At 38.7% G+C, this 27723-nt stretch overlaps 1 protein-coding gene across 1 annotated transcript in view; it reads right to left on the bottom strand.

Annotated features, from left to right (window-relative positions):
• UACA (uveal autoantigen with coiled-coil domains and ankyrin repeats) overlaps positions 1–27723 on the bottom strand; it is a 68206-nt gene that overhangs the window by 4300 nt on the left and 36183 nt on the right. The window contains exons 2-17 of the mRNA XM_044980131.1: positions 24514–24647; positions 21908–21996; positions 21015–21079; positions 19509–19566; positions 17391–17461; positions 17183–17289; positions 15745–15926; positions 15046–15083; positions 13508–13594; positions 11692–11799; positions 9993–10025; positions 9200–9298; positions 8936–8966; positions 7929–7981; positions 1548–4259; positions 259–411 (exon numbers count right to left, since the gene is read on the bottom strand). Of these exons, the coding sequence (XP_044836066.1) occupies positions 259–411; positions 1548–4259; positions 7929–7981; positions 8936–8966; positions 9200–9298; positions 9993–10025; positions 11692–11799; positions 13508–13594; positions 15046–15083; positions 15745–15926; positions 17183–17289; positions 17391–17461; positions 19509–19566; positions 21015–21079; positions 21908–21996; positions 24514–24647 (4020 nt within the window). The remainder of the gene's footprint in view (positions 1–258; positions 412–1547; positions 4260–7928; positions 7982–8935; positions 8967–9199; positions 9299–9992; positions 10026–11691; positions 11800–13507; positions 13595–15045; positions 15084–15744; positions 15927–17182; positions 17290–17390; positions 17462–19508; positions 19567–21014; positions 21080–21907; positions 21997–24513; positions 24648–27723) is intronic.

The following is a 27723-nucleotide window of genomic DNA, read 5'->3' as shown; positions in this document are numbered from 1 at the left end:
AGCTCTTCGCAGTCTGCCTGGGACTTAATTACATTGAGAAGTTTTGTATCATCTGCAAATTTTTCCACCTCACTGTTTACCCCTTTTTCCAGATCACATTGAACAATGCCATTCTTTTCCTCAGAGGATCCTAGCTTCCTGCCCATTACATTTCCCTGCTCCTAAACAACATATATTAAAGCTTATTCCACAACTTCTGACAAAAATAGTAACACGCCTTGACTGAGCTCTGGAGCAAAGTTCTACATAAGTACTTACAGCCAGCTGCTGCTGCAGGGTTTTCACCTGGTGCTGGAGCATTTCAACTTGTTGGTTCTGTCTCTTTGAGGGAACCCCAGAGGTGTATGTAAGCTGAGACAGGCCATTAAGAGCCTGCTTTAGTCGTTCTACATCATTGAGCAGCTCTGTTATCTTTAAGAGAAATACAAAGATTATAATGTTTCATCTTCTGAACATGTTAATAGAGAATATTACTTCGCAAGGTCAACTGAAGGTTAACAAGTGTATGAGGGCATCACAATATTGACTTCTCAATGTAGCCCATCAATCTAGGTTTACTAGAAAAGTTTGTAAGAGAAAGAGGTATGCTTTGACAAGATATCAGATACTGTTATTTTGCTCTTGGCTTCTTAGGATTTAGAAATCTGTAAGACATGGCCCATAGGTCAACCAGCCACTGAAGATAAGGCCCAGATTTCAAAGCAGGGCATCAGCCTTATCTTTTTTTGCAGGTGCAATGATTGAACACAAGCAAGACTGCCCTTAGGAAATTTGGCCGTAAAGGAATCCAATTCTTCAGAGGAAGAGTGCACACAGTACACATCTAACTACAGTATTAGCCACTACTACTAGATGTGAAAACCTAGTTCTTTGGATGATGTAAAGTGCATATAACATTAATTCTGAAAGATACTGTAGGATAAAGTTATAATGCTGTGCACCTTAATCCTAGTATAACAATAATACTTCCTGTTTTAAAACTAAAATACCTTCATTAGAAATGGTGCAGGCACAATTTGGAATCTTTAATAAATAGCATTAAGAAAATTGCAAGTCTTTTTCATCACATATTCATGATGCTTTAAATCTTCTTTCTTACATTGACTTCCCAATATCATTTGGTGTTAAACTGGCAAGCAGCAGTGTCAAAATGACACGGCAACACACAAAGGAAGCCAAATATTACCTTTTTTTTTTTTTTTTTTAATAATCTGAGGAAAGTCTCAGAGTGGATGTAGTATGAATATTTTGAATTTGATAAGGTGCATTTAAAACCTGAAAATTCTAGTAAAACAAATTTGAATATTTCTGTGTTATGAATCACCACACTTTATTTACAAAAAATGGTAAAGTTTTTGGGGAATTAGATAGCACTTCACATAGCACACAAAACTGGTCCTCAGCTTTGCGAATTTGGCCCAAATTCAGATGCCTACATCTAGGCATGTAAGTGAGAGTCTGTTTAAGTAACTACATTTGAAAATTTGGCGCTTTGGATCTAAACAGAGACAGTTAATTCTGTTAGATACTTGACACTTTCTGCCTACCTTGTTATCTTTTGCTTCCACTTGCTTTGCAGATTCCTGTATTCTTTTTTGCAAGTCAGTAATTGTTGTCAAAGATTTATCACATCTCTCTTTCTGGTCCTTAATTTCTTGTTCAATGCAGAAGCTTCTTGACTGCAACAATTCTTTTTCATCTTTTGCAGAAAGCTCTTCCTTTTTGGCTTGCAAAGCCTCTTCACACATTTCCTCATATTTTCTATTCAAGCTGGCCAAGTTTCCAGCTATGCTAGCAACCTGGGTCTCTAAGGCACTTTTCATGGATTTATACTCCGATATATCAACTACTTCTTTGCTCTCCAGTTCAGTTAAAGCTTGTTTAGTACTTTGAATCTCAGACTGGAGTTTAGAGATTTCCTCACTTTTTGCTTGGTTTTCTTCCACCTCCTTTTTCAAGCTAATTTTGACTGCTACAATTTCTTTTTCAAATGTTTCTTTCATCTGTGCGTGTTCTGCCAAAGATATGGAGGAGTTATGTAGATCTGCCAATTCCTGCTGCAGTTCTCTTACTTTTTCTAGTTCTCGGTCATAACATGCCTTCTTACTATGGAGGTCTTCTTTTAGGTCCTCTATCGTCTGGCCAAGCGTTCTCTTCAAGGCTTCAAACTGTTGCACTGGAACATAGTGACCCTGCATGCGAGTTTGCACAGCAAGGGCCTCAGAAATCTGTTTAGCACTCTCTTCTTGTAGCTTGTCTTTTTCATGTTTTATCTCTGTGTACTTTTGCAGTAATTCTCTCAACTGCTTATTCAGTTCTTCCATTTTGCTGGTGAACATTTTTTCCATTTCATGTGATTTCTCAGCAAGAATGTAATTTTGTTGCAAGTCATTTTCAATAGACAAAACCCCATTCTTTAATTTCTCATTTTCCTGTTTATATTTCTGTGTCTCCTCCTCCCATTCTCTGCATCTCTGTGTCTGTTCTAGCAACTGCTTTTTTAGTTCTTTCACCATGGCTTCAAAGTTTTGCTCTCTCTCTTCAAAGCTGGCAACTGGGGCATATTTTGATTTAATGCATTCTTGAATTGTGTCAAGTTCCTTCTTCTGGGCTTCAATTTCTGCATGCAACTGTAAGATTTCCTCTTGGCCTCTCTTATATTTAGCTAGTGTCTCAGTGTTGTTATCCTGTAACTCTTGCATGCTTTTATTTAAGGTCGACACCTTACTCTCATGATCTTTTACACTTATATACTCTGTCTGTATGTGGCTCTGTAGGAGTCTCAGCTTCTTTTTCAGAGTTCCATTCTCCTCATTTACTCTCATAAATTCTCGCTTTATATCTTCAGTTTTTTCCTTCAGATCTGATAACTCTCTATTAGTCTTTTCTAACGTGCTGTTCAAGACTGTTTTAATCTCCTCATGTGTTATGGCAGGTACATACTGATCATTCAGAGAGTCCCTCAGAGTTGTGTTTTCAGACACTAGTTTGGAGACTTTTGCTTGTTCAGCATCATATTTTTGATGAAGCTCAGCAAGCTGCCTTTTAAGTTCCATAACGGTGGATTTTAAGGCTGCCATTTCTTTTTCGTGCTTTTCTGGAGACAGGTACACAGCCTGGAAGTGAGTTACAGTCTTACTTAAACTGGTCTTTTCTACCATCAACTTCTCAGCTTCTGCTTTGTTCTCATTGTACTTTTGCGTTACTTCAGCAAGTTTTTTGGTCAGATCCCCAATAGTCAGATCACTTGTTTTTTTCATTTCTTCATTCAGTTTTAAAGGCACATATTGGCTTTTAATCTCAGTTGTTAAAGTGTGTATTTGCTGCTTAAGCAGCTTGTTGTCCATGTGAACCCTTTCCACTTCCTTCTGCAATGTCTGATTCTTGGACAATTCAGAAATTGTTTTTTCCAGTTCTTCAGTTTTTCTCTCAAATCTGCCCCTCATTTGTTCATGTTCCTCTGGCCTCACATACTGAGAAAATTTAGCTTTCTGACTCTCAAATTCCCTCTTTAAGAGCCGAAGCTCTGCCTGCAGTTTTTCATACTCTCTTTCCATCTCTACTAATTTCTTTGCTTTCTCGTTCACTTCAGTTGATAATAAACTCTTCATATTTTCAAATTTCTCAACAGGTACAGAGAGGACTAACTTTGCTGCCATTTCTTTTAGCTGCCCTTGTACCTCCAAGACATTTCTCCCACTTTTCTCTCGCTCCATCTCTAACATACTCAGTTCCTTCTGCAACCTTTTGTTTTCCTCCACCAGCCTCCCCTCATCTCTCTTAAATTCCACAACTAACAATTCATTTTGCTTGATTTGGTTCCGTAGCTTGCCTACTTCTGCAGAAGCTCCTTCATATTTTGCTTTCATGTCTTTCAACTGATCCTTTAGATCTTCTGTTAACTTATTGCTTCCTGAAGCTGCTTCGTTAGCCAGGTGATCTTTCAGCACAAGAAAGTGGGTTTGCATTTGCTTTACTTTGCCTTCTGAGTCAAACATTCTCTTCTGCACATCTTTTAAAGCATCTTCCAATTGCTTTATCTGTCTGTCAGATTCCTCCTTGGTTCTTTCACACTCTGATGCCAAAGCTTTGCATTCAGCTACCTTATGAAACAGCTCTTTCTGAAGTTTGCTTATTTCTTCTTTTGCTGTGCCATAAGAGAGTCTCATGTTGTCTAGCTCTCTCTTTAGAATTTCATTCTCGGAACTGGAAGATTGGCTAGATAGTGATAGTTCCAGTGGTCTCAGCATAGACTTGGTCTGCAGATTTGTTGGCACAGAAATAGATACATGCTTAAAAACAGAAATTTGTTCAATTTACTCTTCATATTTTTTCATACATTACTTCTTCACCTATGCTCATCTAAAACATATAAGCTTTACCTCCATTGTATATTTCAGATTTACAAGCAGTTTATAATTTGTGAGCAGGAAAAATTAATGAAGGTAATTTAGACCAGGAGTCCAAAATATATTTTGGCTTATATAAACAAAACGATCAGTATTACAGAGAAACCATGCAACTTTCCTTGTAGCCATCACTCAAACATCTAGAAGCATAATGATCTGAAGATGTTAGTGTATAAAATAAATGTAAGTGTACTGAATGTATGCACATTTTCCATCATTTAGGAACTGAGCCCACTCTCATAAGAGTCAGTAAAAAGATCTCCATTGGGCTATACCAGTGTTTCCCAAACTTGGGCCGCCATTTGTTTAGGGAAAGCCCCTGGCGGGCTGGGCCAATCACTGCTCCCACTGGCTGCGGTTCACTGCTCCAGGCCAATGGGAGCTGCCGGAAATGGGCGGCCAGTACATCCCTCAGCCCACGCCCCTTCCAGCAGCTCCCATTGGCCTGGAGCAGCGAACCGCGGCCAGTGGGAGCCGCGATCAGCCGGACCTGCGGACACAGCAGGTAAACAAACCGGCCTGGCCCGCCAGGGGTTTCCCTACACAAGCGGCGGCCCAAGTTTGGGAAACACTGGGCTACACTATAAATTGAACTGGTTAGTTAGTTACTCTCACCGTTAATAATTTGCAGTCTGAAATTTTCTAGTTTCAACTTCCAGTCATTGGATTGTGTTGTACCTTTCTCTGCCAGAGTCTAACACTATAAGGCAGATTTTCTAATTCTTTAATCAATCTCAGGGTTCTCCCCTGGATCATCTCCAAATTTTCAACTTCATTCTTGAATAGTGGACATCAGAACTGGACACAGTATTCCAGAAGCTGTAGCATCAGTGTCACACACAAAAGAGGTAAAACGATGTCCCTACTCCGACTTTTAAGTCTCCTGTTTAGGATCACACTAGCCCTTTTGACCACAGCATTGTGCTAGGGTTCATGTCCAGCTGATTGTCCACCACGACCCCAGAATCTTTTTCCCACAGTCACTGCCTCCCAGGATAGAGTCCCAAATCCCATAAGTATGGCCTACATGCTTTGTTCCTAGATGTCTGTATTCACATTTAGCCATATTAAAACACATATTGTACTCCATTTAGGAAGGAACAATCAGTTGCACACATACAAAATGGGAAATGACGGCCTAGGAAGGAGTACTGCAGATCTGGGGGTCACAAGCTAAGTATGAGTCGACAGTGTAACACTGTTGCAAAAAAAAGCGAACATCATTCTGAGATGTATTAGCAGGAGTGTTGTAAGCAAGACATGAGAAGTAATTCTTCTGCTCTGTCCTCTGGAACAATGGCCAAAGCATGAAGAGGCATATGTATATTTAGCACATTTGGCATGTAAATATCTTGACATGCCAGGTACAACAGTGCCATGTGAACGCATTCTCACTTTCAGGTGACATTGTAAATAAGAAGTGAGCAGCATTATCGCCTGTACATGCAAACAAATTTGTTTCTCTTAGCAATTGGCTGAACAAGAAGTAGAACTGAGTGGGCTTGTAGGTGCTTATGTTTTACATTGTTTTGTTAGTGAGTGCAGTTATGTTACAAAAAACCCACATTTGTAAGTTGCACTTTCATGATAAAGAGATTGCACTACAGTACTTGTATGAGGTGAATTGAAAAATACTGTTTTTTTGTTTTGTTTATCATTTTTACAGGCAAATATTTGTAATACAAAATAATATAAAGTGAGCAGTGTACACTTTGTATTCTGTGTTGTAATTGAAAATTATGTATTTGAAAATGAAGAAAAACATCCACAAATATTTAATACATTTCAATTGGTATTCTATTGTTTAACAGTGTGATTAATTGTGATTAATTTTTGAGTTAACTAAGTAAGTTAACTGCGATTAATCAACAGCCCTACTTCCTATCTGCCATGGTGGTTAAGCAATGGAATAAATTGCCTAGGGAGGTTGTGGAATCTCTATCACTGGAGATTTTTAAGAGCAGATTAGACAACCGCCTGTCAGTAATGGGCTAGATCTGTGGTTCTTAACCTGTGGTGCACGCACCCCCTGGGGGTGCGAGATGCCCTTTCTGGGGGCACGAGACATGCCATATTTTTTTAGAAGGTAAATCATCGAACACACAAATTAAGCACAGGCACGTTTCATCAAACCTATGTATTTAACATACATTTTTTAATGATTACCGTAATATACAAACAAAAAGTATATCTAGGTTTAAAGGGTGCGAGAACATATTTTTTAGGTCTAAGTGATGCAAGAACATATTTTGATTTTTGATAAGGGGTGCGAGAACATCTTTTGAGAACCAAAGGGGTGCAGGCTGCAGTTAAGGTTAAGAACCACTGGTCTAGATAATAAACTTAGTCCTGCCATGAGTGCAGGGACTGGACTAGATGACCTGTCAAGATCCCCTCCAGTTCTATGATTCTATGACTGTTCGCTTGAGCCCAAATTATCAGACGATCCAGATGTGTCATCTTCGTTATTTACCACTCCCCCAATTTTTCTCTCCTCTGAAAAGTTTCAGTAACGATATTTTCTTCCAGGTGGCTGATAAAGACGTTAAATAGTGTAGGGCCAAGAACTAATCCCTGCATGACTGTACTAGAAACACACTCACTTGGTGATTCCTCATTTACAATTACATTGAGACCTACCAGTTAGCCAGGTTATCATCATTTCAATGTGTGCAGTGTTAATTTTATGTCATTCTAGTTTTTTAAATCAAAATTTCATAGGGTACCATTTCATGGGGTACCAAGTCAAACCCCTTACAGAAGTCTAATTATACTACAATCAACACTGTACCTTAATCAACCATATTTTTAATCTAAAAAAAAAATCCAGTTAGACAGGATCTATTTTCCATAAACACATATCATCCTCCTTCAATTCTTTATCCATTCAGTCCATATCAGCAGTATTAAACAGGCTCCATTTGAACTGAGCAACAATTTAAACAGCTATGCTGCAAATTTCCTCTAGAGGGCACCAACAGTTACAAAAACTGTATATGAGATTAATTTAGTGACAGGTTTCAGAGGGTAGCCGTGTTAGTCTGTATCCGTAAAAAGAATGAGGAGTATTTGTGGCACCTTAGAGGCTAACAAATGTATTTGGAGATAATCTTTCGTGGGCTAAAACCCATTTCATCAGATGCATGGAGTGGAAAATACAGTAGGAAGATATACACCGGACCCTCGCTAGAACGCGCGCCTATGTAGCGCAAATTCGTATATAACGCAGTCACGGCCATGGATCCCAAATTTAATCACTGCAGTTGCAATTCATTTTAACATGGTCCCTGTGTTAATGCGGTACCGCGCATGGATCCCAAATCCTGCGTTCTAGCGAGGGTCCGGTGTATATGCAGAGAACATGAAATAATATACTGTTTATTATAGAATACATTTCTGTCTTACAACTAACTGTACCTACTTCAAGCACTGTTTACATGCCCAGGAATACATATAGAAAGAGATACATCACAAATATCCACACACAATGTTAATATAGTCTCAAAAAGTAAACGTTACCTGTGATTCTGTAGCAAATACTTGACCATGTTTAAGCAGCATATCTTCTTTCCCTAGATTACCATAGAACAAGGGACAAGATAAAAATCTCTTCTTTCAAATAGCCATAGGACACCTTACTTCAATGGGTAGCCCCCACTGACTTGCATACAGGTTTGATAGACCAAATAATTTTTTTTTTAAACTACACAGTTGTTAATGCTGTGCTCATCCAGATTAGTTGGTAATCAAACTTGAAAATTAAAAGTATACCCAAATCAAAAGAGGGGTGGGGTGTGAGCTCAAAAGCTTAAGAATACACACTACAAAGCACTTGTAAATATGGATAGATAAGCTTGCACCAAAACATTTCAATCACTCGTATTGAAACTCACATTTAAGAAATATTCTACCAGCCATTCATACATAATAATATTAACTTACAAAACTAACACTGGACTTTTAAAAATCTCTTTAAATTGAGTCAACAAATCTTTTTAAAAATAATCATTATTGATCAGAGCTCAGATTCTACAGCAACAAACACCAATATAGATTCTGAACAGAAAACTTGACTAAATCAAGAACCTAAGAAAAGTGATCTTAGAAGTTGTTCGCAATCTTTGTATAGTTACAACATAACTATTCAAGTTGTCTTTTATCAACTATTCATTTTTTTTATTTAAATGGGTTTAGTGATATTCACCCCCTATTATTACAGAATATGCATGCCTGTCCCTGTCAGCTAGTCAGAGGATAAATGTTAGATCACTCTTTGCTGTGTTTGGGGCATGGGGAGTTAAATGAGATCTGGATACCTATTCAGGACAGGAACATCTACTCTCAAAGAATAAATCTGAGTGTACAGAAGTCAGACCTATAGGTTAAATCCAGTTACAATTAAAATTAGCATGAGACTAGAAAGAAAAAAGAGAAAAAAGGGCAACAGTTTCACTTGAATTTTTTGAGATTGCATAATGCATTTAAAGAGAGAGAGAAATTCTAAAAATAAAATTAAACACTGTTACCAGAATCGCTGCCAGAGCCCAGATAGTCACGCTGAAATGAAAAAAACAGATTGCAGCAATTGACAAAAATAAAATATTCATTTTGTTCTAATTTTACATATAGAATGATATGCTAACATGGTACCTAATTTTCAGTTACAGTTTAATGGCATAAGATGACTTTCAGGACAATTATATTTTTGTTTTCAAGACTATAACTGGTATTATTGCCCCAATATATATGAAAAAATATATATTTATTGTTTGAGTTGAACTACAACATACCTCATAGTGTCTAAGTTTAGATTTCAGAGCTTCAATACTTCTTAAGCTTTCTTCCTGCTGTTTTTCCTTGGCTGTTAAGAGTCTTCTCAGCTCATCTTTCTGAAGGACAAGAGATGGTTGTGTTTGAGATAAGCTATCCACCACTATATCCAGACCCATAAGCATTTAGAACGCTTATTCAAATCCTGAGTTAAAGTTTCACGGGATCTCCCATTGGAGGTTAGCATTCAGAATCCCTTGCTTTCCAATGCCATAGATTTCTCTCTGACACTAACATCTGTACATTTATTAATTAAGTGAACATGTAAATGATGGCAGACACAAAACATCAATAACATGGCTGCATGCACCAGAAGTCTGCTGTGTTACTGAGAGAGTCACTATTTTAGTACTGAAAGATCTATAAAATGAGCAATATAATTCAAAGATGCATTGGCATGCTTTACACAACATTCTTGTGACAAGATGTATGGTGGTGATGCCAGGAACCTAAATAACTAGTACAAGGCAACACTAAATGTATATCATTTTAGCTCTCATCAATCAAAAGCTATTGCCTTCACTGTACACAAGTGGAAAACATGGGAAGAACTCATATGGACAAAAATACGGTTGTGCAACTTTTGTATTAAAAGGTGAATGTGTAGCATTTTAGTTTTAAAGTGGCAATCATTAAAACTGCTATCGAAATGTCACAATAAAAGTAATATGATTAACTAAGGGAAGTATTTTACTCATGCTACAAGTTAATACTAAAATTTAAGGTGGAGAGGTAAAAAATTAGTTTTCCTACCTCACTTTCAAGATCATCTGCAACCATTTGCTCCTAGAAGGCAAACAAAAATCCCACACCCCCCAAAGTCATTTCAGTTATATGTTAAGAGGGGTTCATGTGTATTTGATAAAACAATCACTATATTTCAGTCCAGAATGATATCTGCTACCAACATCTTTCCCCTCCATTTTCCACATTGCTCTCATTTTTGGCAGGGAAGCACCTGCAGTCTGCCAGATTCCAAATAAAAAAAGCAGGAATTAAATAATTTTGAAGTTTTAAAATGCATGCTAATATGACAGATTGTGCTTCCAAATTATTGAGGTATGTATCCTTTCCTGAGTTATTTAACACATTTTTTCTTGATTTTGGCTGAAAATTAATGCTAGACAAGTTTCTCTTGGTGCTGCTGCTCAAAGTAGTTAAAGGTTCACTTTGCTGTAATCATGACCATCAGGTATGAACATACCTACCGATGCTTATAAACATACTAGAACTGAGTTATGCATACACATGATGGGAGAATGTATACGCTTGATTTTTTGATTACGGCTGTTTACGTTTAAAAAGTACTTGTGAAGAAAGTGCAGGGGCAAAACCTGGCTCCCAGTAAACAAGAGGTTAACTCCAGCTTTAATTTTCCTCTTCCATTCGACAAGCTCTCAGAGTGCGGTAAAGGCAGAGGGGGATACACAATGCCTCTGGAAAGGCAGGGCTTCAGACTCACTTGGTGAGAGCTCGGTGAGTCCCAGGTTGGGAATCTTTGTTTCAATTTCTGCTGATTGAACATTTGCGCCTGCTGAACACTCCTGTTAATTACTACAGTCTGCTGAGTCACCCCCACCAGCTCTCAGTACTAAAATAGCAACACAATGCCCTAGAAGCAATCTATTTACTAGTTAATGGATAATCACATTTGGGTTTTTTCCAAGCTGTTTTTAAATATAGAATAGACGATACTATTAAAGGCAGAATATCTGCTTTTAGCCATGCATCTGAGATTAGTATTTGTTCTTAAAACTGTAACATGAACCATCACGTGCTCCACAGTCTTGATTGTGATGTAAGGCTGTCGCTCATATTTGAGTATCAATAAAACTACTTCTAACAGCAACATTTCATCACATTCTAGAAATGACCACAGTATCAAAAGGTCATCTGCCTACAGATATACTGTATTGCAGCAAAGACCCAAGTGACAGAGAGTCAACAAGAACAGCTCACAGGGAAGCAATAAAAAAATTACAGAGCTCAGTTATGTGTATCCCCCCCCCCCACTCACTGAGACAGGAATCTAAGCCACCCATTAAACTGAGAAAGTAAAATGATTAACGAAGCATCTTTCAGGAAGTGAGAGTGACAGCCTTCCCACGTGCATTCCTTTCAAAACAAGCACTGGTTATTCATCAAAGAACATCAAATTAAAGTTCAAAGCAGGATTTGTTTTTTAAAGTTAAATGAAGTAATTCCGTTTCCCACAGATGGCTCTCGAGCAGAGAGGCTATTGGTTTCCTGGTGGATTATTTGATTTAAGAAAATTAACAACCCACCAAAAAATCCCTGGCTCCTTTTTTAATGTGCAATTCACTGTGAATTGTTGAAATTTCCATTTCAAGACTTTAGACAAAGCCATTCTGATGTACTATGCCAACTTCAAAAGAATGGCTTTGTTATTCAAGTTAGATTTTAAACATGATTATACAAAATCTATTTTTACCTCATTCAGTTGTAGCTCTAATACACTGACTCTGTTTAAAAGTATTCTGTGTTCCTGTTGAATCTCTCTCAATCGGTTTTTCAAATCTTCATTTTCTGCTTCCAGTTCCTGAAACAAAGAAAATTTAGGCGTCTTAACTAATAATTATAATGGTCATTCAGAACACCAATGACATTTTAACAAAATTCATAAAATATCTGTAGCCTCACTGTAGATAAGTTTACAGGTATAATGATTTAAAGTGCCTTGAGAGTCTCCACCACTAGAATGCTTGTCCCAGGATGGATGTGGTACAAACAGTTTTTAATATAATCTTTCTCTGTCCATACTCCAATGCTGACAGCATTTCAAGAGCTACTTTTATCTCCTGGCTGTCAACATATAAAAAACAACTTGTGCTAAAAAAAAAAAAAGTCTGAAATCCAGCCACTGTGTTTAAAGATGTAATCTAAAAGACACTTCATTGGCATGAGCCTTTTAACATGCTGTATGCCTGAAGTGCATCCAATGTAACCTTAATCACATCTTTTAAGCCAGAACAAATGCATTCTGTCTTTTGTAAATAAAGTGCAATTCTACCAATTAGCATAGTACCCTTTATCAGAATGAGATACATACATGCTTTCTAAACTAAAATACGTTGTTGGCCATTTAAATTTTTTATCCACTAATAAAAGACCATTTTATAAATATTTAAAAATAAATAAATAAGAACCTATTTAAACTGACAAAAGCTAAAAGTTCAGAGTTAAGCTACCATTACAGTAACTTCTCACAATGCACATAGTAAGGTACTTTAACAGTAGAGTTGCTACAATAGGGTATGCATGACTGGGGACCTATGATCTCAAGTCATTCTGTTGTATACTAAAATATTTCATAATGGCAGCCTCAGTTTTAAATTGTCTAGTTTCCCTAGTTTAAAAAGTTATCTCCTCTATGTTATTTTATCTTTTTCAAATACTATACTGGCATACTAATAAGCTGAGGAAGGAAATGACGTTGATTATTTTAGCAATTATAGCAAGCAAATTCATTTTCTAGTAAGACACCTATTAATATATTTTATTTTATATTTTCCTTAATTCAGTGAAATGCTTAAAAGGTTGAAATAAAAGTTAGCTTATTACACTACCATTTATCAACATTTGAGTGCTCTTTACAGAATCTACCTATTTTAACTAATAAAAGCCTCTGCAGAACATATTGTAAAATAGACACTACATACGACATAGGGCACAAAAGGGAGAAAGCTTTAAAATGGCCTGCTCACAGTTATCAGGTGGAATTAGTAAGAGTATGTCTCATAAATCATGAGGAAACACCAGGTAAATTTTGTAAGGCCTATTTCTTCCTTTTACATTTACATTTTCTCTACAGTGTACAAGAGTCAATTATAAACCAGTAATTCCCTCACTGTTGCCTCAATCCTGAAAAGTAGTAGACACCTTCATCCCTCACTCTACAGGCGATACTCAACACCTAAGAGAATCAGCGTCTACATAAAGAGAAATGTTTAATAGCTCAATCTTAGGCTGTCTGATTGAATTGATTAGCATGCATTTTAAGTGGAAGACTATTTTTTTTTAAGTAACTTTTTAGTCGGATAATTTTATCCCTTTTTAAAAGACAGGCAACAAATCACACACTTGCAACATTGCATGTCAGTAATGTTGAGAGCTGAAATACTGCATTCCTCTTATGGAAATAGACAATGTGATTTATAACCAAACTCTAATCTTTAATCAAACTTGTTGATTATCACATAAAATATATAAAGTACAAACCCCTTCTTGCTCTTTTTATTCTGATTTACCTGCATGCTTAGCTGTTCTCTCTGATACTGCTTGAAGTTCACTTCTTGTGCATACAGCTGATTCCGTTTCTGTGACACATTAGTAACCTGTTATTGCAGCATTAAAGCATAAAATAGTAAATTTAAGCAAACTAAACTCATGCTCTTTCACTTTCTGGATACAACACGTAAGCCCAGTGTTTTCCAACTGAGATCAGCATTATACTTTGTTATATATCCCCCGGGGGAGGGGGGGGCAGCGTTATTACTAGTTCACGCTTACTCTGCTATGCTATATTTCACAGAGGATAAAAATCAGATACATTTGTCAGGCAATCTAATCTACAGAGATAAGATGTGGTAGCCTTATTTCAAATCCCCAAACTAATATGCATATCATTTAAATATCAATGCCCAGATTGCCATCTATAACCAACAAGCACTGAATGCAGCTGAAGAGGGGTGTCACTTCCGCAGCAGTGCCGATGTTCAATTACTCTAAGCTATGCCAGCAGTCAGAGATCACCAGGCTATGCCACTTGTCTTCACTCCATGAACACTTATGTACATTAGTGGCCTAGACAAAAATGTTGTATGAGCCACTATTGTGATTTTACACCGCTGCAGCATTCCCCTGTGCAGGGAGTCTTCCATTAGCTCTCTAAACTGATTAAGAGGTCTGAGAATCATGCTTCATATACATTCAGACTGTTGGAGAGCTAAGTTTCAAAATAACCACATACAAATTAAGAAAATCAGTACTTATGCTTGCAAAGATGCACAGTATAATGATTTTCCATTACATGGACCATGCAATTTTAGTAAATAAAAATCAGGCTCCTGGGCAACATGAAGTACTACTGAGCAAATATTTTAAAAGCGTCAGGGTAACTATGAGCAGGCATGGAAATGTTTCACATACTAGTTGTGCTATACTACTGGACTGATGGACAGCAAGTGGGGAAAATACACAATAGCAACTTTTTAAAAAAGTTTAGAAAACAGTAATTTAACTAATGAATTACTTTTATTCATTTGCCCACTGGATGGAATTTAAAGCAGTGTTACCGTTTACTGCACGTTAATAAAAGTTAGAAACACCTGGGAGTCACATTCTGTATAAGCATTAGCCACAAAGGATCATTCAGATGGAACAAAAACTTAGAGAAAATATTACTGAGGATGGATTTAGAATAGAACTTTGATTCCCCCAGTGTCCTTCACACAAGCAAAGTCATGAGCTTTGTGACAGTGCAGTAATGGTGTACACACAGCCACCATTGTGCTCACCAATAGCTCATATGCATCTCAGGACAACAGAAAAGGTTTTATGGACAAAGAATTTGGCCAGAACAACAGGGATGTCCCTATTCATTCTGAGAAGTACTGTATCATAATATGGTGTTCTTTCTAGGCAGTCATCAGACATGGGCAAAAAGGACAACATCTTGCCAGAGTGAAACCTTTACAAGCATACAACACGCAGTGTCTGTAATGCTTATGAACATATGAGCTTCCTCAGTGACAGACATTTAGCATAGGAAAAAAAAAAATCTTACCTTGTATTCAGGCTGTCCTTTCTTCATAAGCGCCTTTGCTAAAAAGCAACAAAAGTTAGGTTTTTAATTTATTTTTTTAAACACACACACACACACACACACACACTTAATTCAAGTTAGAAATTGATCTAACAGTGATATTAGAGGAAATATCTAATTACCAATTTGCATTTCTGATTTGTTAACTGAAAGAATAATCACAAATCCAAATAGTTTTACTATTGGTAAAATTGAATATTTCCCCTTTATCATTGATAATGCTATACCAATTTCAGGAGCGATTTAAACAACTAGTCCTATTTAAAATGTATCATTTCCATTTCTGATTATTTTCCAACTGTATAACATATTTACATCATATACAGTGTTAGGTTTTGTAACATTACAATGGAGTATCCCAGGATTAGATAAATGTAAATGTTCCCATTCTGAATAGAAGGGACAGTCTGTTCTCCAAGGTTAGCATGCCGTATACTGTGACAATATCACATCCTTATATTGAATAAACTTATTTCCAAAAAGACATTGTCCACAAAATGTAATTCAGATAATTTAAAAAAAACATTATAATGCTTATATTAATACTATTTGCCCACTCAAGAACCAACACTCCCTATAAGAGGAATAATAAGCATGAAAACAAAAAACCCAGAAGGAAAGAAGAGAAATCTCTCCCAGATACAGGAATGCTTTTCATACCTTTGCTGGAATCCTCAATGGCAGTCTTTATTAGGGCCAAAATGTCAATATTGTCACCAATTCTGGCATAGTAAGAACAGTCATGACCAAGGGCATCAACCAAACTAACATCTGCACCATTTTTGAGCAAAACTTCGACCGCATCCTTGCAGCCATATTCACAGCCTAACATTAGAGCAGTCCTGGGGGCAGGGAGAAAGACCACACACACACACACCAGACATGTAAGGAGACAATTTGCAATTGGACAGCTTACTTAAAGTAGTAATCACTACTTTTTTGTAAACTCAATTATAGAAGCCTGTGCTTAGAGAAAGAACCTTTCCTCAACGCATCTTCATGTAATTGGATTTTTCTATTTAACCAATACGTAAAGTATTATTTTACTAAAACCACTGAGCTAAAATGCTTTATTCACAGAAAAAATTAAAGTAAACCCAAGTCATCTCCTCAAGAGACTCGTGATTTTCAAAACAGATTTATTATCCCATCCTTCATTTCAAGTTTTACTAAGTTCAGCACACAAGTTACAAATACTATAGAAAAAAAGGTATCAAAAGAGTCACACAAAAAACCTCAGACCAAATTCTGAAGGTGCCTGGAAACATGTAGTCCCACCCAAACAAGTGCATATGCACCTTTCAAAAGTATTGTTGCAAGCTCCCATATTCTACCCAAGACAAGCCCACCCCTCAGCATAGTGTATTTATAATCCAACCAGAAATACCTGGGGAAGAAGTGGCTGTGCATGAAACTCAGAACACATATGTAAACGCACAAGGTAAAAATTACTAAATCACTTGTGAGTAGGATGACCAGATAGCAAGTGTGAAAAATCGAGATGGGGGTGGGGGTAATAGGCACCTATATAAGAAAAAGCCCCAAATATCGGGATGGTCCCTATAAAATCAGGACATCTGGTCACCCTATTTATGAGCCTTAATGGGATCTGGGTGCTTTTAAAAAAATGTGACTTGGGGAGGAGCAGCAGACAGGCAACACAAGACACCATGAAGGGATATGTTGTGCAGATGAATTTTTTCACAAGTGCCTGAGTTCAGAGAAGAGGTAATCCCTTTCACTTGGGTCTTTCAGCTGTCAACTCTACTTCTATCCAGTTCACTATAAGCACCAGTTTACATTCTCTACACAAGTCAATAGTCTTTCAGCTGCATAAGCCAGAAATACGTACACTGAAAAATAGAAGATTATTACGGAAATTATGGACTTTGTTTGTGGAAATAGGCATTTTGTGAATGCTGTCTCATTTATATTATTTGAATTGGCTAATCAACATTTGAAGTTAAGTCTTAATTTGGTATATTTTTCAGCTGTACAGTTTAACAAGTTTATTTTACAACTTGCAAGCCTGAAAGCTGAGGGAGCCCTGTTTAAGAATACAGATACATTGCCAACATATCCCAGTGGAATGTATTACCTGTTTTGTTTGTCTCTGGCATTCACATCAGCTCCCCTGTCGATCAGAAGCTGACATACTGTTGGACGACACATCTGAGTGGCCAGCACTAGGGGTGTCCTCCCATCCTGGAAAACAGGAAAAATTGGGAAAGGGCACATTCTCAAAAAGAGGGAAAAAACCATTAGATTCTGAAGAGAAGGAAGGATAGCAATAACTAGTGACTTACTCCATCTTTGGCATTCACTGAGGCACCATGATCACACAGTAGCTGAATACTAGAGGAACAGTCTGACATAGCTTTTGGGAACAAAGAAAAGAAAGTGGTTTAAGTGTCTGAGGAGAGCCTTCTATGGAGTCCCAAGTACGCCTAGGATTCCACTTTTAAGCCTTCATCTGCCAAGCTCCACTGTGCAGCCACCATTCCTCCAGCTCAGCAGGTCCAGAAAGGAATCAAACTTGTTGCTGCCTTTCAATTTGCCACAGGAGTTGCTGAACAGCATGAGTCACTCCCCCATATACACTCCTTACCATGAGCTAAGCACTCCTTGAATGCTGCTCACAGCCTATGGAGCAAGATACTTGGAATCAAATCAAAACAAGATGCTCATATTTTATTCTATGCAGGACAACAGATAAATATAGAATATGAATTCAGTAATTGACTGTTTTGATCATAGTGCTGTGCTTTTGAATTGACTCTAAGGAAAGTGACAGCTATATTCTTCAGCACATATCTAAAAGTTTACAGTGCAAGAAAAGTTCACCTGCAGGAACAAACATTCCTGTACTAAAATTCTAAACAACTGGCCTTAGCCTTATACTGGAGGTGGCATCTTAATTAGAAAGCAGTGTCATTTGTGGAAGTGTCTGTGCAAGATCCCTCCAGAATACCATAACCCAGCTTCCAATCTCCAATACACTGTTTCTGAGGAAAGTCAAATTCAACACACACACACGGACAAGAGTATCAGAGGGGTAGCTGTGTTAGTCTGGATCTGTACAAAGTGACAGAGTCCTGTGGCACCTTATAGACTAACAGACGTATTGGAGCATGAGCTTTCGTGGGTGAATACCCACTTCGTCGGATGCACGTTGTGGAAATTTCCAGAGGCAGGTATAAATATGCAGGAAATTTCCACGACATGCATCCGACCAAGTGGGTATTCACCCATGAAAGCTTATGCTCCAATACGTCTGTTAGTCTATAAAGTGCCACAGGACTCTGTCACTTTTTACAAAAAGAAGAGAGTCTTATGCTTTAGGATTCAGTGAACTCTGGTGCTATGCTCTTGAAAGCATGTGCAGTTTGCAATGAACACACAATCATAGTCCAAAATGTTAAGGAGGGGCACAGAGTTTTGCAAGGATTTAGACTGATCGAGACTAACCTATCTTATGCTACACTACGCAGCTTTTAGCAACACAGCGATGCTGCTACAGCCGTGCTGCTAAAAGGCGCGCAGTGTAGCTGCTGTTTGTCAGCAGGAGAGCTCTCCCACCGACAAAAAACTTCCACCCCCAACAAGGGGGTAAGCATTGTTGGCAGGAGAGTGGTCCTGCCAACAAAGCACTGTCCACACCAGCGCTTTTCCTTGACAAAAAACTTTGGGGGGGGGGAGGCAGGTGTTAAACACCTCTACATGACAAAAGTTTTGTTGTTCACTTGCCATTGTAGACAAAACCTTCGTCTACTAACATCGTACCCCTTGTTCAGAGCTTAGTCTTTTGCCATAATGTTAAAATTTCAGTGAAAAACTCATTTGTTGTATGCAATTTTCTAATGTCTTTTGTTCTTGTTTCTAAACTGATAGATGACCTGTCAAAGGCACATTTTCCTCTATGAGGACAAAGTCTATGACAATTCCAAAGTTTTAAGAAGCAGCCATTTGGGTCAGAGTGCAAAACCTCATCTAAAAAAAGGTCTTAAACAGTAATCCAGTTCCTCCCACTGATCTAAAAATGAATAAAATTTTATCAAGCCCCACTCTCTCTGCCCCCACAGAGGGGGATACACTTTTAGCTTAGAAGCAGGAGATATTTCAACCAAAGAGTTTCTCAAAATTTTAGGCACCTGGAAACAGAACTCATGTATGAGTGCTTCTCAACGCTATACATATTAGCTGAGTGAATAAGAAAAAATTTTCAGATAAATATTTTCTACCACAGGTTTAATAAGGTCAATTGAAGGGGAAAAAATAAACTATGCCAATTTCTTCTACAGTAGATACATTATGATAGAGTATCCTTTTCAGTGAGAAATATAATTTAGAGGAGAACCTCTTAAAATTAACTGAAATAAATAGCTACATGCAGCAGTTCCTGGAATGGCAAAAACACTGCTTACCAGCATCATGAAGAGCTGTTCTACCATGAAGATCCAGATTTTCAGTTGGACAATTGTACTGTTAAAAGAATAATTCTTAATTACTAGATATGTATTAATTAAGATTTAGCTCCAATATTTATAATGCACAAGTCACTCAGGCTTACAAGTAAAAACTAGAAATCACTGAACTAAAAACATTTAAACTAGGGCTGTTGATTAATCGCAGTTAACTCACGTGATTAACTCACAAATTAACTGCGATTATTTGCAGTTTTAAGCGCACTGTTAAATAGAATACAGTGTTCCCTCTAATTGTTTATGTCCATGTGCAGAATAAATTTTGTTATATGCACCAACATGGAGGTGATGTGTGACACATCACCCTCATATTGGTGCACACAACAAAATTCATGTGGTGGGGCCGAGGGGTTTGGAGTGCAGGAGGGGGCTCAGGGCTGGGTGCAGGGGGTGAGTGCCCCAACTAGGGGTGAAGGCTCTGGGGTGGGGCCAGAGGAGAGTGAAGGCTCTGGGGTGGGGCCGGGAATGAGGGGTTTGGGGTGCAGGAGGGGGCTCAGGGCTGGGGCCAGGGAGTGCAGGCTGCACCAGGGCTGCAGTGGTGGTGGGGGGGAGGGGGAGAGATCCTCCCAGCCCTCTCTCAATGCAGCAGCTTGGGGACAGGCACCTCTCCCCAGCCGCAGCAGCTCTGGTTGGGCTGGGCCAGGCAGGCTCCTCTCCCCCGGCCACAGCAAGTCTGAGGCAAATTGGCACTGGGGCCAGCAGGGAGGGGCATCTCTCGCCGCCGTGGCCAGTCCGTGCCGGGGGAGAGGCATTTCTCCCTGCCGCAGCCCTTAATAGGCAGCTACGCGACCATGCGGCTTACAGGGAACTCGGGTAGAATACCAATTGAAATTTATTAAATATTTTTTTGTGTTTTTCTACATTTTTAAATATAATGATTTCAATTACAACACAGACTACAAAGTGTACAGGGCTCACTTTGTATTATTTTATTACAAATATTTGCACTGTAAAAATTATAAACAAAATAGTATTATTAAATTCACCTCATACAAGTACTGTAGTGCAATCTCTATCGTGAAAGTGCAACTTACAAAAGTAGATTTTTTTGTTACATAACTGAACTTGAAAACAAAACAATGTAAAACTTTGCTACAAGCCCACTCAGTCCTACTTCTTATTCAGCCAATCACTAAGAGAAACAAGTTTGTTTACATTTACAGGAGATAACGCTGTCCACTTCTTATTTACAATGTCACCTGAAAGCGAGAAGAGGCATTTGCATGGTACTTCTGTAGCTAGCATTGCAAGGTATTTACATGCCAGATGTGCTCAAGGTTCACATCACCAAAAGGAGAATTTAGGGGCAGGTGCAATACCACAAACTACTTTTAATTTTTTTTTAAACTAACTATAAAATTAACAGCATCTCTTGAAGAACACATACTTCCCTTTTATGTCTAAATGTAAAATGTGGCACAAAGATTGATTTACTATCTTCAATACCTGTAATAACTTTTGCAAACAAAGAGCATGTCCATATTTTGCAGCAAGATGCAACGCATTTCTCCCTACGGATTAAATACACATAAAAGCATTAAATTGGGAACTACAGTAGGGCTATCAGTATGAACATGCAATAAAATATACCATGAAGACATTTAATATGTTTCCCTTGTATCCAGATACTTCACTATTCATAATGCAATATTGTAATTTATAAAGAACAAGAAATTTGACACAAATAACTAACCAGATTTTTGTTTATTTCTTCTTTTCACCACCTTCCTAGTTTTCATATGCCCCCATTTCTCACTACTAAATTCAGACCCTTGATAGAACTTCACGGTTATGAAATCCCATGAGATTTCCAGGTTGGTTTCTGGACAAAAGGCAATTCAGAGAAGCATCTGCATGGTTTTACATACTACTCAGAATCAAACCTTTTGAAATTCTCCCAGCACTTTTTCCAAACTCCATAAACCATGCTGTTCCCACACATATTTTAAATTTTATGTATTAAGATTTACTTAGCTAGAATAGCAAATGTAGACACAAGTCCATATTCATAGGAGCCAGAATACTTAAAATCATTTAAAGACTCTTTTGAGTTAAACTTCTCTATTGCCTGGAAATTTGTTCAATTCAGAGAACCTAAACTATATCCAGCACAGAATCAGACAGTCTGAAGCATGTACTCTATGCCATGTTTCTAGCCATGAGGAAGCAAAGAATTTCAAGCAGATATTCAACACGTGCTCAAGTCTACATCTATTTTAGCCTGTTCCATACTACAGGACAAGTTATAAGCATTTAATGTAGATTTTGTTTTGGGATAGAAATCAGACCTATGCCAAGGGTTTTTGGAAATGTCACCCTTAAACTTTAAGGAAGCATACCTGCAGCATCACTGGCTACGATATCAACCCCATGTACAAGAATGGTATTCAAACAATCCAGGTTTCCTTTTGATGCTACAACATGAAATCTAAGGGGAAAAAAAGATACTATGCATTTCTTGGCTTAAACAGACTAGTTTTGCATGGAAGAAAAAGAAAAAAAGGGTAACAGAGGCAGAGTTCACAATAAAAACAGTTGTACAGTGAAGTGTCAGGTAGGTTAAAACCAGATTTCACTCATGTAGTTCAAGCTTGGAAAGTCTAGTGCTGTAGCATGTCCTGAACCAATTTAAGGGGGTAGGGGTGGGGGTGGAAGAGGAGGAAGCATCATTTCTTTCAATAAAGCCAGCACACTACTTGTATGTCTGGGGCAGAGACTGAGTACAATATTGATAAGCTTTCCCTTTCCAAATCAGGATTCAAATTTACTAGGATCAAAGCATAGTCAAAGCAATGATACTTCTATCACTTCCGTTTGAAATTGTAGCCGCGTGGATTTCTGTTAACTTTTGTGAACATACCTTGAGGAAGGATGGTCATGCTGACTGTTATAAGAACCAGCTCAAACTTCTCCTATCAATCCAAATTTTAAAGATGGAGGATAACTTCTGGTAAAGAGCAATTCCTCATCCTCCTCTCCCCTTCACCTTTCCTCCCCACAAAAATCTAACAGTTCCCTCTATATTTACTGTCTAGTTCCCTTACTTTTCAACTGGCTGCATCTCTCACTCTGATCAACCCCAGCTCCAGTTTTACTTGTGTATTTGCTAATGCACGCTGGGATTTAAGTAGTACAGAAAAGATACAGGGTGGCATTGGGGCCCCCAAAGCAGTGCTGCTGGATCCCACTATTTTTAATGCTGAGGGGGCTGCAGAAAGGTAGGGTACTGCATAGGCTTGGAAATTCCCTCAAAAGTCTATTACAGATGCTTCAATCCAGAGGAGCTATTGGGTTTTGTCCACCTATTACAACCATGGTTGTAGTTCAGTTTTTCTATTTGTAACCAGAATCCCTCCTATTTCAGACAGGAGGTAGATACACAATACAATTCCAGCAGACTCTTCCATAAAATACGTATTAATTCATCTGTGGAATTAATTATAAAAAGCCAGGACTGGCTCCTATGCATTGGTGCATAAATATGCTAAGAGATCACCAGACCTCAAGTAGGAGTAAACCATACTATCCTGCACTCATATTTCCACTGAACCAGAGTAACTACTGGAATATAAGCAATCATGGAAAAACACAAGGAGGACAAAGAATGTCTAAGAATTAAAGAATGGACGCTTGTAAGGCACAATATCCAAAAGCCACTTGTACTTCTACTTTCTTGGTGTACCTGGCAGTTTTGATACAAGATGATTCAAGAACCTGAAATGGTTAGCAGAATCAGGTAGATGATAATATCACAGTGTAATCTTTGGCTAAGTTTGATGGTTATAGGAATGTTCCCACCCAAACATGCATATTTCTTTTACCTACTACTATTACCTACCACAAATCATACAGTATTAATGCTGTTGAACAACCTAGAAATACAGTCAACACTGGTAATTTGAGACAAAATGGTTGGCAGTAATATCTGGAGAATGCTTTTCAAATCTTATTTTGAGTTTAGTTTTGAAGATTCTAAAAATACTAACTGTATTTTCCTATAATATCCATTATGAAAAGAATTAAATTAGCAAACCCAAAAGGGGTTTAGGAAACATTTTAGATGACACACATGGTAGGGATTTGTTTAGATTTAGGGGGAAGGTGTTCGTTTTAAAGAAATTTAAGATAAAATACTCCATATACTATTACATACAAACAAGAAAAGCCAGTTACATATACAGATTCAGTTTGTGCAATGGGAAAGAAATAAAAGTGACAGCCAGCCACTTCTGGACTGGCTAGATCTCTTACTTTTGGCTTCATGGGCAAGCCTCTATCATGCTGTGGACTCCTGAATTCATGGAATCAACCCCTGGATCACAGATTTCTGTTGAGTAGATTTTCCTTATCCTTCCCCAACCTCCTGCTTTCAGATCTCTTTTCAAGCCTCCCTCTCGCTATACTGTAGAGTTCTCCACTCTTACCTAATCAATCCCCTACAAGCCCCTCAGCCACTCACAGTGCCCAATATAACTTCCTTCAGATTACCACCATCTCAATTTTGCTACCCTAGGCTCTAACCTTTTTGCCTTTCCAGTTCACACAATAGGACTTCACACATCTCTTCGAGGGACGGATGTCAATGAGTATGCATTCCTATTTCCCCAGTACTGCTAAATGAACATGACTAACAGGAGGCTGACAGCCTTCAGAACAATGGTATGTGGCTAGATGAAGTGCGAATTTCTATCTAGGATGGTACAGTGGGGAGCTTATTTTAGTAAAGTATGGAATTTGTGTACACTCTTCTTTTGCTTAAAATCTTCTACCTCTAATAGATATGTAATTCTGGAACTCTAATTCTGTAATCTGCTGTTTGTTTCAGATGGGGAAGAGTAATACACAGCATCAGTAAAAATGTGATATAATGAAGAAAGATTTACAGTCTAAACAAATTTCACTACTTATGCCATAATCCTCCACTACATTCTTGGGAATTACTTACGCAGATCTCCCTTCCACATCCAGTTTAGTAGGATTGACTCCCTTTTTGGCAAGAATAGATGAAATTTTTTCCACATCTCCCCTTTCAGCTGCTTTCATCAACCGATCATCATATTTGTTCCAATCTGTATTCAGCTGCATAAAGACAGAAGTAAAAAAAACCACCACCACAAATGAGTTAACTGCATAATGTGAACCCATTAAGATTACCATCATAAAAAAAATTAATCTCATAATTTGCTCCATTCCCAGGCAAGAAATCTTCATTATATTACAGTTTAATTTGTCAATATCTACTACAGACACAGAGCAGCATGTATACTAAAAAACCCTACCAAAGACCATGCTCCTGCACACAGTTCTCCCACTGGGGAAAGCATAAGAGAAAAACCACGTGACAGATGTGTAAACACACTGCTTAATTCACTACAGGAAGATGCCCACATCCTACAGTGATGAGGACATTATAAAAACTATATAGAATAGAATATCACATACTTAAGGGGAAAAGCCCCCTTAGAATTCTGTAGGCTTCTCTAAAGACCCACGTGCTATGAAGTCCAGAAACAAAACAAAAAAGCTTGCATTAAAAGCATAAAATCCAAGTATGAAAACAACCGTAGGACATAAGGTTAAAGAAACGTAACTCTGCCTCTGCCCGCTGCCAACTTTCCAGCCTACATTCTACCTAAGTGCAAGATGAAGACATTTTACTAAAGGATATTTGATAAGGACATAAAGTTTGCAGCCAGCAGCTATCAACATCCTAAATTCACTTTAGGGTTTGACTCCACACAAAGTACAGAGCTCACATCTTTGATTTCACAAACACATCTAGGATATGAAATCATAACCCAATATCACTCAGCACAGTGAGGATGCAAATTTAGTAGCATTTGGACCAGCTCTTAATAGGTTAATAGCCCCAGAAAAGTTAGCTAAGATTCCAGGCCAAGTCTCAAATCAGGAGACTAGTTTTACATTTGAAAAATACATATATGGGGGTAGTCATATAACAAGGATTTTGCAATGGCGTGGAGGGACCATATGAAAGTTTACATACCGATTGTCATCTTTATGAAGGAGCGACTTCCATGACAACAAAGTCTTAATGCAAGAGCCATAACACACAGCAGAGCAGTTAATTGCATGGTTGCCGAGGCATTCTAATGGCATTCTAATGGCATTCTAATGGGCTAACTATGAACAAAGACCTCTGAGGGAATCTTTATTTATTATCCAACATTTATGCTGCAGCAGAGTCCTAGAAGCCTAAACCAGGTTGGGGCCCCATTCAACTAATGTGTGACAAAGACTAGTCCCCTGACCAAAAGAGCTTACAAATTAAGAGACAAGACATAACAAGTGGATGAAATATAAGTGGGGAGCAGGAAGGAGTAACAAAAATAAGCTGTTTCAGCACAGAATATTAGCAGTAGTAAAATTACAACTTGCCACCTATCTAGACATTTTCAAATACAGTTTTCTGTATAGCAGCCAAGAGGTTTAATGAGGAACAATGAGGATAGAGTGGTGTCTATAGATTTTGATTGGGAGACTTTTCCTCACATACAAGAAAGGAGTGGTGTGGAAAAAAATGCAATGGAGTACATCTAAACTAGATTTAATTTATGATCTTTATGCGTAGAATATTAAGTGAATAGAAGAGAGCGATGTGATTGGCAAAATACTCCAACTGCTGCCAATTTGGCATTCAGCAGTATGCAAAATAAGTGTAGCCAATTTGACACCAAATTCGTCTTTAGCTTAACCTGGTGCAAATTCCGTTAAAGTAAGTGGGTGTTATATCCGCTTATTCCATGGCTAAAACTCACCACAGGATTGCAAGGAAGTGGTGCTGGCGTAAGTAGCTGCTTTTATCTTACACACTCCTTCAAGTTGTGTTTCCTAGTACAATCCTCTCCTGCACCTTGGAGAAGTAACTTATACTTGCAATATACACAACTGAATGCCCAACTGAAGCAAATTACACTATTTTGTCCCTTATGCCCATAAATTGAGTTTGTGGGTAACTTACACCTCCAAAATACATTTACTTCAGCACCAAGATTCCCATCTGAGTTCCATTCCTTGTTCAATTTGGCCCATTAAAATAGAACACAAAGTAGTAATGGCTGAACTAAAGAACCACCAGTTACTTAACTTTCCAATTTCAAAATGAAAAGCTGATGCTGGAAACAAGAGAAGATCAGGTTCCCTGTGCAGCTATCTCCTATTAACAGTGATATTTTAGCTTTCCTCAAGCAGTCTGGGAATGAGGAGGTTCACGGAGTTGTTTCAAATTGCCTGCAGAGTACTTGGCTATGCAGATTTTGTAAAGAAGGCATACATTATTTTTAATAAAGTAATTCACCAACCAATACTAGTCAGACAACACTCATTAAACCAAAACACACCAAAAAAGAGAGACCCAACCCACAAATTTAGAGTTTCAGCACACTTGGTCTAAAACAGGGGTGGGCAACCTGTGGCACACGTGCCAAAGGTGGCACGCAAGCCGATTTCTGATGGCACATGGGGCAGGCTGGCGCTCAGCCCGCCGCCACTCCGGGGTTCCCGCTGCTGGCCTCTTACCAGCCGGGGTCCTGCCGTCGGTCCCACTCAGCACCCACTGCTGGCCTGGGGGAAGGAACCCCAGGCTGGTGGCGGGCTGAGACCCAAGCTGGCAAGGAGCCAGCAGCCAAAACCCCAGAGCGACGGCGGGCCAAGCTGCTCAGCCCGCCATTGCACTGGGGTTTCCACCGCCGGCTCCTGCCAGCCACAGTCCTGCCGCCGGTCCCACTCAGCACCCGCTGCTGGCCTGGGGGAAGGAACCCCAGGCTGGTGGCGGGCTGAGACCCAAGCTGGCAGGAACCAGTGGTGGAAACCCCAGAGCAGTGGCGGGCTAAGCCACTCAGCCCGCCTCCCCTCTGGGGTTCTGGCTGCTGGCCCCTTGCGAGCTGGGGTCCCCCTTCGCAGCCCCACTCACCTTGCTTCCCGTTGGAGTTCCATGGCAGGTCCCCTGCCAGACAGGGGCCAGGCTTCCGGCCCTGCTCAGCCCCACTCACCTCAGCTGCCGATCTGGGGTTCCAGCCGCTGACCTCCTGCCAGCCATTATCAATTTATAACTCAGAAGCCTGTGTGCAGCTTAAAGTATCTAAATAGGTGCCACCAGACATTGGAAAACTCAGCAAGGAAAAGCAAGGGCAAG

Source organism: Mauremys mutica, chromosome 11 (genome assembly GCF_020497125.1).
Source record: "Mauremys mutica isolate MM-2020 ecotype Southern chromosome 11, ASM2049712v1, whole genome shotgun sequence".
NCBI classification, from domain to species: domain Eukaryota; kingdom Metazoa; phylum Chordata; order Testudines; family Geoemydidae; genus Mauremys; species Mauremys mutica.
Note: the sequence above shows the minus strand (reverse complement) of the source record. Positions and strands in the feature narration are given on the sequence as shown.